At 39.5% G+C, this 13,915-nt stretch overlaps 1 protein-coding gene across 3 annotated transcripts in view; it reads right to left on the bottom strand.

The window, feature by feature from the left end:
* The window catches only part of LOC135202372 (SCY1-like protein 2), a 152,502-nt gene that overhangs the window by 116,079 nt on the left and 22,508 nt on the right, over positions 1-13,915 (bottom strand). Inside the window, exons 2-5 of one of the 3 annotated variants that reach the window (XM_064231732.1) lie at positions 10,535-10,641; positions 10,078-10,241; positions 9,756-9,925; positions 7,254-7,433 (exon numbers count right to left, since the gene is read on the bottom strand). In XM_064231732.1, the coding sequence (XP_064087802.1) occupies positions 7,254-7,433; positions 9,756-9,925; positions 10,078-10,241; positions 10,535-10,560 (540 nt within the window). In that variant the 5' untranslated portion in view covers positions 10,561-10,641. Of the gene's footprint in view, positions 1-7,253; positions 7,434-9,755; positions 9,926-10,077; positions 10,242-10,457; positions 10,642-13,915 lie in introns of those variants that run through there. The other 2 variants (XM_064231734.1, XM_064231733.1) reach the window with 2 other exon arrangements.

The raw sequence follows: 13,915 nt of genomic DNA, 5'->3' as shown, positions 1-13,915 counted from the left end.
TGAAACCAAGAAGGACTTGACTCTGAAGGACTTTTGGAAATCCTACAACATCCTTGATGCTGTAAAGAACATTGCTGATTCCTGGGAGGAGGTTAAGCAAACAAACATGAATGGTGTCTGGAAGAAAATTTGTCCTCAATTTGTGAATGATTTCCATGGGTTTGAGGACACAGTTCAGCAAGTTGTCAAGAACATTGTTGCCCTGAGTAAGGAAATCAATTTGGAGATGGAGGTTGATGATGTTACAGAGCTGCTGGAGTCTCATGGCGAGGAGTTATCTGCTGAGGACCTGATACAACTGGAGAAGCAGATGATAGAGGAAGGAGAAGCACCCACCCCAGAGCCTAAGGCTTTCACAAGGCAGGACTTGGCAAGAGGTTTTGCAGAGTTGCAGCAAGCGTTGGCAACTTTTGAGGCTCAGGATCCCAACTTGGACAGGTTCACTAGGGTTTCCAGAGGCATCATGGATTTGATGCAGTGTTACAAGGAGATCTTGGATGAAAGGTTGCTCTCTGTTCAGACTAACCTGGAGCAGTATTTTAAGAAGGTAGAGAGGCCTGCAAGAGATCCTGTACCCTCTACCTCAGCTGCCTCTGCTAATCCAGACTCGCCTGCCCCACAATCTCCAGCACCTTCTGAATGTTCTGCTAACCCAGACTCACCTACCCCAGCATCTCCAGCACCTTCTATAGGTTCTGCCTCACCTCAAGACTCACCTGCCCCAGCATCTCCAGTATGTTCGGCCTCACCTCAAGACTCACCTGCCCCAGCATCTCCAGCATCTTCTGGAGGTTCTTTTTCTCTTCACTAACCTCCCCCAGTCTCTCCAGCACTGCAGCTTCCTCTCCAGTGTGCAAGCCAACCAAATTAATAAAGGTAAGGAATTGTTCTCTCGTTGTTATTGATACGTATTTACATTAAATCATGTGGTATATTTTAATGTTCCGACTTACGCTGAAAATCGTGTTACGACACATCTTAAGAACGGATCAACGTCGTAACTTGAGGACCCCCTGTATTTCACTGTCAGCACTATTTGCTGCAGGTAAAATTCGTCCACTGAGTTACCTGTGGTACCGTTGGCAACACTACTGCAAATACCGGCCGCCAGAGGCTTATCTCCTCAATTGAGTCATTCACTATCAAAATTGAAGAGGGGAGGGGGTTGGGAATCATTGAGGTGTTCAGGTAAGTACGTATTACAACATTAGTTTTATTATGAAAACTTCATATTGCAATACACTCACTGAACACCTGAATTAGCCCGATTAACAACACTTAATTGGAGGTGGGATCAATCTGATTTAGCCTGATCTGACAAGGAAACACAAGCAGGTAACTCAATATCAACCTACCATGTGTAAAAGTATGTAACCTCACCTAGTTGTCAGACTCAGTAGGTGAGGATGCTTGCGGAGAGTACCTCAACGTCAGTCTCGTATCTAAGGTCTCGTCTCAGTAATAATTGCCTCCCATGTGGTATTCTATACCTCTCATGTATGGAGGGGAAAGTGAAGCCTCCCTTGTGGTTATCTAGCCTCTCATCTTTGGAGGAGAAATTGAGTGAGCAGGTCCTTTGAGTTCTCAGCTGTTCACTAACGTAGAAGACTGGCCAAAAGTTGAAGACGTTCTCACCTGACGATAAGGATCTGCCTAGCTTACAGGACATAAGATAACACTTAAAATGAATCCTAAGCTACAAAATCTGTAAGGGACCTTAAGCTACCATTAACTACCTGAACCCATACACCCTAATGATATGAGAATAATTATAAAATTGCGTTGACCACAATAAAGGGACCTAACGAGTAACCCTTCACTGAAGAAAACTGGATATCCCTCAGATAAAAAGACATGAAAACCGAAACCGGCTTCCAAGTAGCCGCCTCTTAGATCGCTGACACTGAAAAATTCCTTAAGAAAGCAGGAGTAGCCATCCCCCTGATACTGAGCACTCTTGGACGTGAAGAACAACTACAAGACTCTGAAAAGGATGAAGAACCATCCGACGCCTGAGTGATAACTTCTCGCAAAAAGAAACTTATAGCATTCTTGGAAATTGGGTGAGAAACAAATAAGGTCCTACGGTGAGGTAAAAGTTTTCCCGTGTGGGACAACAGACTTGAGGGCTTGCACTGGACACAGCCGCATTTCCGAATCGTCGCCTCCTTCGAAATCCTCTAATGATGAAACTTTAAATGCTCTTGGAAGGGGATTCAATTCCAACTCAGACCTTGCCACAAATTCAGGCAAATATGAGAGAAAAATATCCTGCCACGAAAAAGATACCGTCCTCACCGCTGTTTGAATTTCCCCAATCCTCCTTGCCGTTGCGAGAGCAACTAAAAACAATACCTTCTTAGTTAACTCTCTTAACAGTAACGCTTCTAAAAGTTCTGAAAGCCGATGAGCTCAACAGTTTTAACACAGCCACTAAATCCCACGAGGAGGCCCTAAGTGGAATAACCGGTCGTTCTATCCTAAAGAATCTTAAACAATTGTGTAAAATCCTACTGGTTGCAAGTTCTGCAGGTGAAATCTGAAAGTGCTACTGAGCATCGACCTGTAATAACCAACAATCGTGGAATAGGATAAGTTCTTTTCCTTCCTCAAGAATATGAGGAAATCTGCCACTTTAGCAATAGTCAGACAAGAAATGTTATGCCCCTCCTCTCAGCACCAGCTATGGTACATCGCCCACCTAGTCTGATAAACTTTCCTTATTGATCTTCTCAAACAGAAAGACAGTTGGTAAGCCTCTGCCTTGGAGAGTCCTGCATGACGTGATGCTCGCTGGACAGTCTCCAAGCAACTAGCTTCAGCACGTGGAGGTTCCAATGAAAGTAATGGAAATGTGGCTGTCTGAGATCTTTCCTCTCTGGAAGGAGTACTGGAGCTTCTGTCAACATTTCCAGAAGGTCTGGACACCAAGGTCTTTGGGGCCAGAAAGGAGCTATCAAGTACATCTGCGTGTTGGTACTGCTCCTGAGTTTGACCAGTACTTGATGTATTAGACCGAAATGAGGGAAGGCATACACCTGAAGACTGTCCCAGGACTGCAACATTGCATCTGTCCCGCATGACATGGGGTCCGCTACTGAGGGAAAGTACACTGGAAGGCAGATGTTTAGTCTTGTGGCCACTGGCCACCTCCTTAACAGATGTTGCATCTCTTCCTGTACCAGAGTCCATTCGCCTCCCGAGAACTTCTTGCGAATGACTCAATGCGTCTGCCAGGACATTGAGTTTCCCTGACACGAATTGAGGGATAAGGGAAACCCTGTGGTCTTCACACCAACGAAGAGCTCTCTGAGCTATGTCGTTTAGCACTGCCGATCTCGTTCCACCCTCCTTCTTTAGGTACGACACCGCTGTGATGTTGTCGAAAAAGAGGGCTACCACCTTGTCTCTTACTTGTTTCAAAAAACACCTTAAGAGCCTCTTCCATTGCTCTCAAATCTCGAAAATTTATGGACTCCTCTTGATCCAGAACCTTCCAAAGACCGGTGACCTGAGATTCCTCCAGGGTTGCAACCCAACCTCAATCTGATGCATCAGTGTAGAGATGAACGTCTGGGAGAGGGTAGTCCAATCTCATGCTGCCGGTCAGATGATGTTCTTCTGACCACCACCAAAGATCCTCTGGGCAAGAATCGTCCCAGACTGTGTGAACGAAGACTCCCAGATGAACTCCGAAGAGAGACCTGAAAAAGCTGATTGTGTAAGGACCCTAGAAGAAGGTTTAGAATGCAAAGTTGGAAGAGAAGGATCTGAAGCAGAGAAAGAAGAAGACAATATAGTTTTTAGAGAAAGAAAATAAACCGACTACTTTCCCCCGATAATCTTGGTAAACCTCATTAGTAAACTCTGGGAACTTCTTCAGTACGTGATCGAGAATATTGGATAAACTAAAATGGAAATATTGTCTCACTAATAACCTGTACCCCCAAGACAAACCTAACATTTGCATTATACTCAGCTAAATTAATACCTTGGTCATCCAAATTAACGCCACCAAAATATAACGCAAACTTATCCCCCGAGGGAAAAGGAACCTTCAAGATGGAGTACTATCCAGAATCTCAGCACCCAACACCAAAACCACATCCACACTCTCACATACAGACTTAAAAGCCTTCTGTTGAAGACACTTCGAAGCAGGAAATAAAACCTCAAAAGGATCCAACGACGAACTCGTCATACTAGATACCAACACCGAACCCAAACCCAAAGAAACCTGCCCCTTCAACTTGTCTTCCTGAACACTACCTGAGCATTTATCCCTACTTGTCTGTGTCTGAGCTACACCTAAATCTTCCAAACTTACCACTTGAGGGGAAACGGGGAAATTCTGCTACCTTTGAGGCTTGCGGATCTCCATGACCCCTGGCACCCGTTAGGGCTGATTCTGGAACAGGCAGGGAGGCTGAAAGAGAACAATTAAAATCACTTACACTGGTACTACTGTTACCCTTACTTTCAGCTAACTTGGTCATCAAATTAGAAAATAAACTAGACATGCTAGATGACAACCTGTCTTCTAACTTCCTAAATAACTCTGATTCTAGAGCCTCTTTAGCTACTGACTGTGATTCTACTCCCAACCTACACTTACTCTCGAAAGCTAAGGATTTCCTATGTTTCAAGTAATCTTCTATCTGCTCTAAAGACCAATCCCTACACTCTTCACAACTTTGTCTGAAACTACACTGAACCTCCCTACACGTAATGTATAGAGAATGTCGGTCATGTTTGAGAGTAATCATCCTCCGTTTGCATTACGTGCAGGAACGATGAACGCAGACATCTTCACCAGCAGATTGCTCGGACATCGTGGCAGAAGACGAAGCAGACATAGAGGCATTGGCTGACGATGTTTCTTTATGTAGCTTGTCCATCACTAGTCCAGTACCAAATCAGGTCGACACCAGGAAAAGTTCCAAAATTCAGATGAAACCGAAGAAAAAACTAGAAGCGTAGTCGTAATAAAAAGGCCAAGGTCATAATCCAGTATCCAGAGACCAAACTGTTTAGTGGGGATCAGGCTAAGACCAAAAGGTTTGCCTGATGTGAGACGCGTCCTCGCAGCACGGCGAACTAATATCAATTGAGGAGGTAGGCCTCTGGCAGCTGGTATTTGCAGCAGCATTGCCAACGGTACCACAGATAACTCAGTGGACAAATTTTACCTGCAGCATTGGTAGCACTGACAGTTAAATATCCACTGTGGGAAAATTTGTGGGGATGTAGTTCGAGCTGGTCAATGACAGGGCTAATTCAGGTGTTCAGGGAGTGTGTTGCAATATATACTTTTGATAGTGTAGTCACCGTCTCGTCCTCAAGGAGTTCCATGGTCTAACAAGAGCTCCATGGTGACCAGACTAATGTCAAAGAATACTATTTTAGCTAGTCTTGTGGGCGGATACTGTGTCGTAATGATAAACATTATAACACATGGTGGAATATAAATGGACTCAGGATAAGAGGGCACTTTCTCTTATCCTCAGCAAATGCTGAACCCAGTTTACCTATGTCAAAAAAAACCCAAGAAGAAGAAGTGGGTATGAGCATAATGCGCCGTCATATTGTTTACATATGATCAGAAATGGACAAAGACGCAATTACCTTTCTGTTCATCAATTTATAGTGTACTGAAACAAGTGCTCTGTAATTTCGTTACTGAGGATCATGGAAACATCTATGTTGAAAGCTAAGTGCATAATTTTAAGTTCCAGTTAAAAAGTTTTAGTTTAGACTGTGGAACAATGATTTAATTGTGTGAAAAGCTTTAAACTGACTTTTTCACGAGTACACATCGGCACTTCTCACGATTTCTGATCGTTATTTGTAAAAGTGCAACCTATTTTGAAGAATTTATCATTCTATTTAGAAGTTTTATCTAATGAAATATGCCACAATTATTATTAATTATTAATAATAATATAGATAATCTTTTCAGATAACGATGTCTGCAATAGCCTACTAGGTAGTAGCCCACAATCTACTTTGATTCCATAAGAATAAGTTAGCTAGACTGTAGTATATATTGTCTGTAGCCTATAACTTAGGATTACATATCCTTAAAGGTGAACTAAAATAACCTGGATAAGGTAGTAAACCTGAATTAAGGTAAGTAAGATTTAAAGACATCCTGTTATGGACCTATGCAGTAGCTTAAATTTACACCAAAGAACTTAAGATTAGATAAAGGGCTACAGACTTTTCCTTTTATAAAGCCTGCATACTTAGGCATAGTCTTAGTACTCTAGGGTATCATGAGCATACACTTCAAAGGGAATTTAATATAATCTGAATTAGACAATAACCTAGACTTGGTGATAGCCTAACTATAAAGTTCCACATTGTGTAGTAAGTAACTGTTTCACATTGTGTAGTAAGTAACTGTTTCACATTGTGTAGTAAGTTACTGTTTTATATAGTAGACCAAAAACCTAATGGGCTATGAGGTAGAAGCCTAGCTTGAAGGCTTCAAATAACACCTGATTAACCCCATACCCTTAAAGGTGAATTAATTAATCTGCATTACACAATAACCTAGACTAGGTGGTTAGGCTATCACCTACAGTTTCACATCAGTAAGTTACTGTTTTATACAGTAGACCAAATGGGCGATGAATTAATCATTCCGGAAAAATCAAGAATGGGGCCTTGAGACTTGTAGCTTGACCCCAAACCAGAAATGTTTTTGGGTTGTTAGGATTTAACCTGTAGAGCTTTTTGTCACCTGTCAATTTCTTTGTAAAACTCCTTGAGGATGAGACAGCAACTACACTATCAAAAACCAGTTTTTTACACAGGAAAAACCTATTTTTGTTAGTCGCTCTTGAGTCCTCGTAAACCTCTCACTTCCCTGATGAAAAGGCATGGGATTTGGGTAAGGGATCATCCTGCATTGACCAACAGAAAGTAACGGCGCTTAAGGGTACAGCCACTTCTTCTTACAGGTTTTCTGATGTAAGTGAATTGGGTTCAGCATTCGCTGAGGATAAGAGAAAGTGTCCTCTTATCCCGAGTCCATTCATACTCCATCATACGTTATGTTTATCATTGACACAATACCCGGCTTAGACCAGCTAAAAGAGAATTCTTTGACATTAGTCTGGTCACCATGGAGCTCTGCTTAGACCATGGAAAAGGCAACTACATGAGGACTCTACAGCGACTAACAAAAATAGGTTTTCCTGCGTCAAAACCTGTTTTTCATTTTTGTATTCACTGTATGTTCAACTTACTTGCATTAATCCATATTTTATCTCTATGTCAAAAAGTTTGTAATCTTTCAGTGCTGATGGAGGTGGGACTGGCATATTTTCTGTTTGCCCCAGAACATTAGCCAAGGACGCAAATACTGGTTCAGTGGCAAATGCCAGAGTTTCTCTGGATTCTTCTAAAGGATGTTGAACAGTAAGTACCTGTGGAACAAAAAATTTTTTGTAAATGTCAAAAAGTAATTTCACTCTTATTATCTCATCTTCACATCTAGATAAAATTATAAACTACGGTATCATTCTATAGTTTTGGCATTCATAATTATAATGAGAATGTAGTCTGAGCCTTGAGCAAAATATGTAATCTTTTAGAACAAAATCAATTATAAATGCACCCCACACAAGTCTTTCTGAATCCTTGAATAGGAATTAAATAAAGAACTTCAGCCGACTAGTTGGCAGCAAATCACCCACTACAGTTCCATTAGGTTAGAACTTCACTTCTTGCATAGTTTAGGTATGGCTCATAGAAGATCTGAAATTAGGAGGTGGGACATCTATAAATGAGCTGTGCATAAAAAAAAAATTTTTAACAATTATATTTGCTTACTGCACAAATACATCATTTGTAATTATCTGAACTGCAGTTTAAGTTGGAGGCTCAAGTTGCTGAAGAAAAACCCCAGGTGTAACAAACTCAACTGGAATGAAGTGTTTAATGGAGAGTTCATGAGTCTGCAATTAGAAAAGGCCCCAGTGATCTGAAGAACAGGCAGTTATTCATGGTACCATGCTTAGATCGGGGGTTGAAGGCTCCAGTGGTAGTTGGGCTTACAGAGTTAGGATTCACCTCTTACAATACCTTGACAAATGTTTACTCAAGGTTTTGTTGAAACAAGATCATCAACATAAATTTTGTGTTCTCTTCAGTATATATGTTGATCTTTGAAACTACAAACAAACTAAAGGAAAATCCCATCTGATCACATCCATGAAAGAGACTTACCTGGAGATGATAACAGACACTCAGAAGAAATTCATTCAACCCTACTAGATCAGGAGTCAAGACACTGATGACACCCATCTGAGTGTGTTCCAACAACTAAATCCTGAAAAGTTTTAATCATACATCTGGTACCCTAGGAGAAGCTGGTGCCTCACAGCCACTTCAATCCCTCCTCCAGCTTTTCAATTCTTAGAAAGTGGCAATGATGCCCAAAGATTTCGTAGTCCCAGTGACAGAAGACATTAAGAGGACCTTTAGTGGTAGCAACTCTACAAGCATTTATGGCAGGGAGTTCCCTCTGTTCACCAAATCCAGAAGTTTTGTTCTCCAATAAATTACCTCAAGTTTGGGGTCAATATCCTGGCTCTTACGTAAGGAATTTTTTGTCTCAACTGAAGAAGGTTCTCTTTATCAACTTTTCAGAGCTCCTCTCATGGTGAGGACATTCTTCTTTAGCCTGTCCAAGCAATTAAGATTATCTAAAGTGTACTTAGGAATTTTGCTCTCCTTTTTCAAGACCTTTATACCTTGCACTGGTCACATGTAATAACAAATCTCTTAAATACCATCTCCTTATGGCTCCAACCCAGTAATCAGCAGGGACTACTCCAACATCTCAGACAATGGTCTGAAGTGACTGAGGGTAAACCACACCAGTATGTATATGCTCTTCCTTTGTCTCTGATTTTTACGCATACTTTAGAGTTTGTTGCCATTCATAAAGTGGGAACATGTAAATGTCAGGCTAACTTAACAAAATTCTACCCGAGAGATATTGTAAAAAAACATTTGGATGCATTTACAGTGGAGCTGAGGGTTAGTCGAGTTGATTATGCACTACTGATGAGTGTAAGACTTGCATTTTCATCCTCTATTATAGCTTACATGTCATTTCACCTCTCTGACACTCTCATGAGTCGTAGCTATCTTGGGGAACCAATCTTCGTATACTAATGCTCACTACTCACCACATGCACATGCATACCGGTGCAATTCCTAGGAATTAACATCTCACATTTTTAATATCTAATCCTCCACTGTTCTGGGAGATTAAAACTCCTTCATCCTCCTTTCTAAATAGCTATTCAAGCAATATCTATAATAGGGTCATGAAGCAATAAACCATATTTTTTCACATAAGAGATTTTTCCATACAAGCCAAGCCTCTGCACTATGACTTGATCTTTTAGCAAACAGAAATGGGTATCACACACAGGAATGGGTATGCAAAGAGGAGGCCCTACAATCTTGAATGAAAATAAAGCAACACGTTATATAATGAATGGATTTCTAAGAAAACCTGTTTTGTGTAATAAAAATATGTTTCTTAAATCTAAAAAAATAATAAGTTGATATTATACAAAATTTATGTTTACTGCTAATATATTATTTTTTTTACTAAAGAGTAAGAGCCAAAAAGGTGGCACTGACACCTAGAAAATGTTCAAAATATGAAAATAACTGACAGATCTGCATCACAAACATTTATGAAACAAATAAAAGTGAAAATTTTGTATCACCTGTGGATGTCTTAAACGGGTCAGCTGTGACACTCCTCTTCTCAATTTTTCAAGCATTGCTTCACGTTCTTGTTTGCCCCATTTGTCTAGCAATCTTTTCTCGAAAACAAATATAGCAGCATCTTGTTTTGTTGACTTTTTGTATCCTTTATATACCTTCCAAAATAACCCTAAAAGCAGAAAATGTACAAAATAACCCTGCATTCATGTTGGCTCTCATTGCTTGCCAAAGTTTTGTCCCAATTTGAAATATAGTACATGTTATCACTTATCATGAACTTATCCAATTTATATTACATATACATTACAGAATTCTACTGACCTGGTCCTGCTGAAGCAATGTGGGCAGTGGCCTCAAATTCCCTTGTGACAGGATTCCCAGGTAAATAAGTTGACACCTGTGATGCAATGTGAACAGCGTTTGACACAGCACTTGTTGCAGCACTACTGACTGTAGACTTCAGCTTATTCAGCATCGACTCCATGCTGAGGATGAATTTTGTTAGAAGTACTGTGTGAAAAAAATCTATACATTCTTTGAGATAACTATTATATTCCACTTGGCATTTCTACAACACATTGTTTCAACAGTCCTCTAAAATACTAAGTAAAGTACAGAATAAGGAGTTATCAATGTTAGTAAAACTGATTAGTAAAAAAATAAACATGGATTTTTACTGCATTAGCAAAGATATAGCTTACCTGCTCACAGCATTGTACTAACCGCCTTCATAATTTTTTGTGGCAGGCATAGCCTAATTAACTTAGCTACACTTTACCTGAAATTAGTTCCAAAGTTGGCCATGACTGCATGGGTAAGACACCTTTGCTTTTGATACCAAAGTCAGCCACCTTAGCTTTACAAGGTCAATCACTTTGGAGAAGGCTGTAAAGTTAGAGAGTTGAGTGTGTGAAATGATGTCTCATGAGATGGGAAAACCAACAGCTGCAACTCCCAGTAAAAGAACTAGAGTTGCCATAACTCATTTATTCATGCAACACACTAAACAAGCATAGGAATCAAAGAAAAAAACATGACATGAAAGGGTATAGTATTCTAAAAAAAACAAAAAAACAAAGCACCTTAGGGTAGCTTATATGTATATAAGGTGGGAGTAATTCAAACACATTTCCAACTTCATTAGTTTTACCAATCACATGCAAATGACGATAAGGTTATTAGGGAGGTTTATCTAGCTGAATCAGTGGCTGAAATTAGCCCTCTACTTTTACAGCTACCTAGATTTTGTTTTTACCTTTACAGCTTACAGTAAAGCCTAAAATTTATTTTTACCAGAAAGTAGAATAGATAATAAGTTACATACCTACCCATAAATTTTTACAAATTATCAAACAATAATATTCGAAGGAAATACGTATCATATGATCTTAACTTCAGTGCACAGCTTGCAAACAACTGCTTAGTGCATTAAATTGCCTTCCACATGAATAAAATTCTGTCAGTGAAGTCTCAAGGTGCTTCAAAAGAGTATACTACAATACTCAATTTTGAGAAATGCAGTTTCCTGTATGTAAATACTGGTATGATGTAATGTACTAATGAAAACCTCTAGGTTATAAAATTTCTAATTTCTTAGTTTTTCTTTATTAACTCTAAAAGATATATGTAGGCCTAAATTTCTATTTTCAATTTTACCCTTATTACAATATGTACTGAATTACAAGATCCTACAATATGTACTGAATTACAAGATCCATAAGAAAATCTTAACCATAATGTCCAATACACTTTGTATTTCAACAAAATCTAACAATTTTAGAATAATTCTTGAAATAAATATATGTACTACCAGCATGTTTACTCAAAATTGACCTATCAAAGGCAGATTAAGTGACCATTCACAACTTTCTTAACCACAGGTTGAGGACCCTTGACAGTTAAAATGAGCTAGCTAGTGAGGTACCACAGATTCAATGTAGCATTTCCTTAGCTGTCATATAAATCCAAATAGAATACATTGGAAATGGGAAATCAATGTTAAATATAATTCTGTAGGAAAACTTAAAGGAAATTAGTAAACCTTTTTTAAAAGCAAATGGTACAGAAAGGGAAAGCTGAAGAAAGGACACAAATTTAGTTCCACTCTCAGATGAAAAAAATAAGTGTCTGCAACTGTATAAAAGTATTGAGATTGAGGTACCTCTTGGTGGAGTGACACAAGATCTAAAGAAGAAGCTAGGCCAAAGTCACTACGTAATTAGATATTATCTTTGATTCACTTAAGTTAAGAGGAGAAACAATTAAGAAAAAAATGGTAAATTTATAAAAAAAATTAAATTTTGTATCTACTTACCAAGTACTAATTACATAGCTAAAAGTTTCTGGTATCAGCAGCTAAAAAATGTTTTAATTCTCAGTAGCAATTCTTTTGTTTTTTAGTGTAGGTAATTAGCCCTGCCCACTTTAGGGAAAAAGAAGAACAACTGAGCAGAGAAAACCAGTTTTTTTATGCATATCTCCATGTGCAGGGAGGCAGGTGGGTTTCAATTCTGTTATAACTTGGTAAGTATATACAAAATTTAGTTTTATTATAAAAATACCATTTTTGCATATGTAACTTACCAAGTAATTACACAGCTGATTTCCACATTGACAGCAAATGGAATACATGGACTATTCTAACCCCAAACAGTGTTAATAAGAACAATGAATTGAGAAAGAAAATTCTGCTAACACTCACAGTGCTTGTTGTTTCCTTACCTGGTAAATGAGCAGCAGTATGATGATACTGCCTCTGGTATCACACACATCTTAACCAGTAGAGATGGGCCAGTAAAGCCATGGATCGTCTACTACAAAGGTGGGAGCCTCTAGTGAAGGATATCGGAATGCTAGTAAGGACTAAAAATTTAGTCACCCCTGCCCAGGGCACAGTACGAGCAATATAACAACCAGGCAAAACAAAACCATCACCTACACTTAGACATTAAAATCACTATTACCCCAACCATAAAAACTGGTGGATACCCAGGTACATTGTACCTCCAGACTTCCCAAGAACTCAACATCAATTTCAAGGTGAAAGGTGACGAAGGAAGACACACTTTCTACACTCCCTCTCCCAATACCATGCCAGCCAAACATGAAGGTCCCAAGGTACGGCAATCTTTAAATGTTGTATCCGCATCCCGGAGATAAGGAGTTGCAAATGCTGACTTGCATTTCCAGTAAGTCATTTCCAAAATGGATATAAGAGTTAGATTGTACTATTTGAAAGCTAATGAAGTAGTTATGATCTGACTTCATGAGTCATTACTTTCAATAACTGACAATCTCCCTCTCCCACTTGAACATATGCTTCCCTAATAACATCCCTCAGGAAGAAGGGTAACGCATTTTTTGTTAGTGGACATCATGGGTCCTTGACAGAAGCTCAGAGGTTACTAGATGGGAACTCCAGTGCTCTTACAAGACACAGAACCCTTTCTTTGTCTTATGATCCTAGAATCCCTGTCAGACTCAATGCTAAAGGATCGGGGCCATGGTTTAGCGGCATTCTCATTCTCAGCTAGAAATCCTAAGGTGAGTGAGCATATTGCATTGCCAACAGCGAATACAACTCTTCTGTCCATGGCTTCTATTTCACCGACTCTTTTGGCTGTTGCTAGAGCCGCTAAGAAGAGGACTTTCTTTGCTAAATTTCAAAAAACTGAATCTAGGGGTTCGAACTGAGAACTAGTGAGCCACTCAGGACTATGTCTAGATTCCATGAGAAGTTCCTTGTTCCTTTTCTTCATATCAGAGAATTTAATTAAATCCGAAATGTCCTGATTTGCGGATGTATCAAGACCTCTATGCCTAAACACTGAACAAAGCATCACTCTATATCCTTTGTGGTAGAGGATAAGCCTTGCTTCCCTCAGAGACATAATAGGATATCCGTAATATTTGTCATGGATGTTTTAGTAGAAGAGACTCTATTGCTTTTGCACCGACTTCAGAAAATTAACCACTTGCTTTGGTAGACGTTAGGTGATGACTTACACCTGCATTTGGAAATAGCTTCTGAAGCCGTTCTTGAAAACCCTTTTGCTCCAAGGAGCCCTTCAATAATTTGTACCCTGTCAGAGCCAGAGAAGACAACTTTTGATGAAAGTAGTTGAAATGGGGCTGTCTGAGAAGCTTTTTCTTCTGAGGT

The sequence above is a fragment of the Macrobrachium nipponense genome, chromosome 30 (assembly GCF_015104395.2).
Source record: "Macrobrachium nipponense isolate FS-2020 chromosome 30, ASM1510439v2, whole genome shotgun sequence".
In the NCBI taxonomy this organism is placed as follows: Eukaryota; Metazoa; Arthropoda; class Malacostraca; order Decapoda; family Palaemonidae; genus Macrobrachium; species Macrobrachium nipponense.
This window is presented reverse-complemented; position numbering and strand designations above follow the sequence as displayed.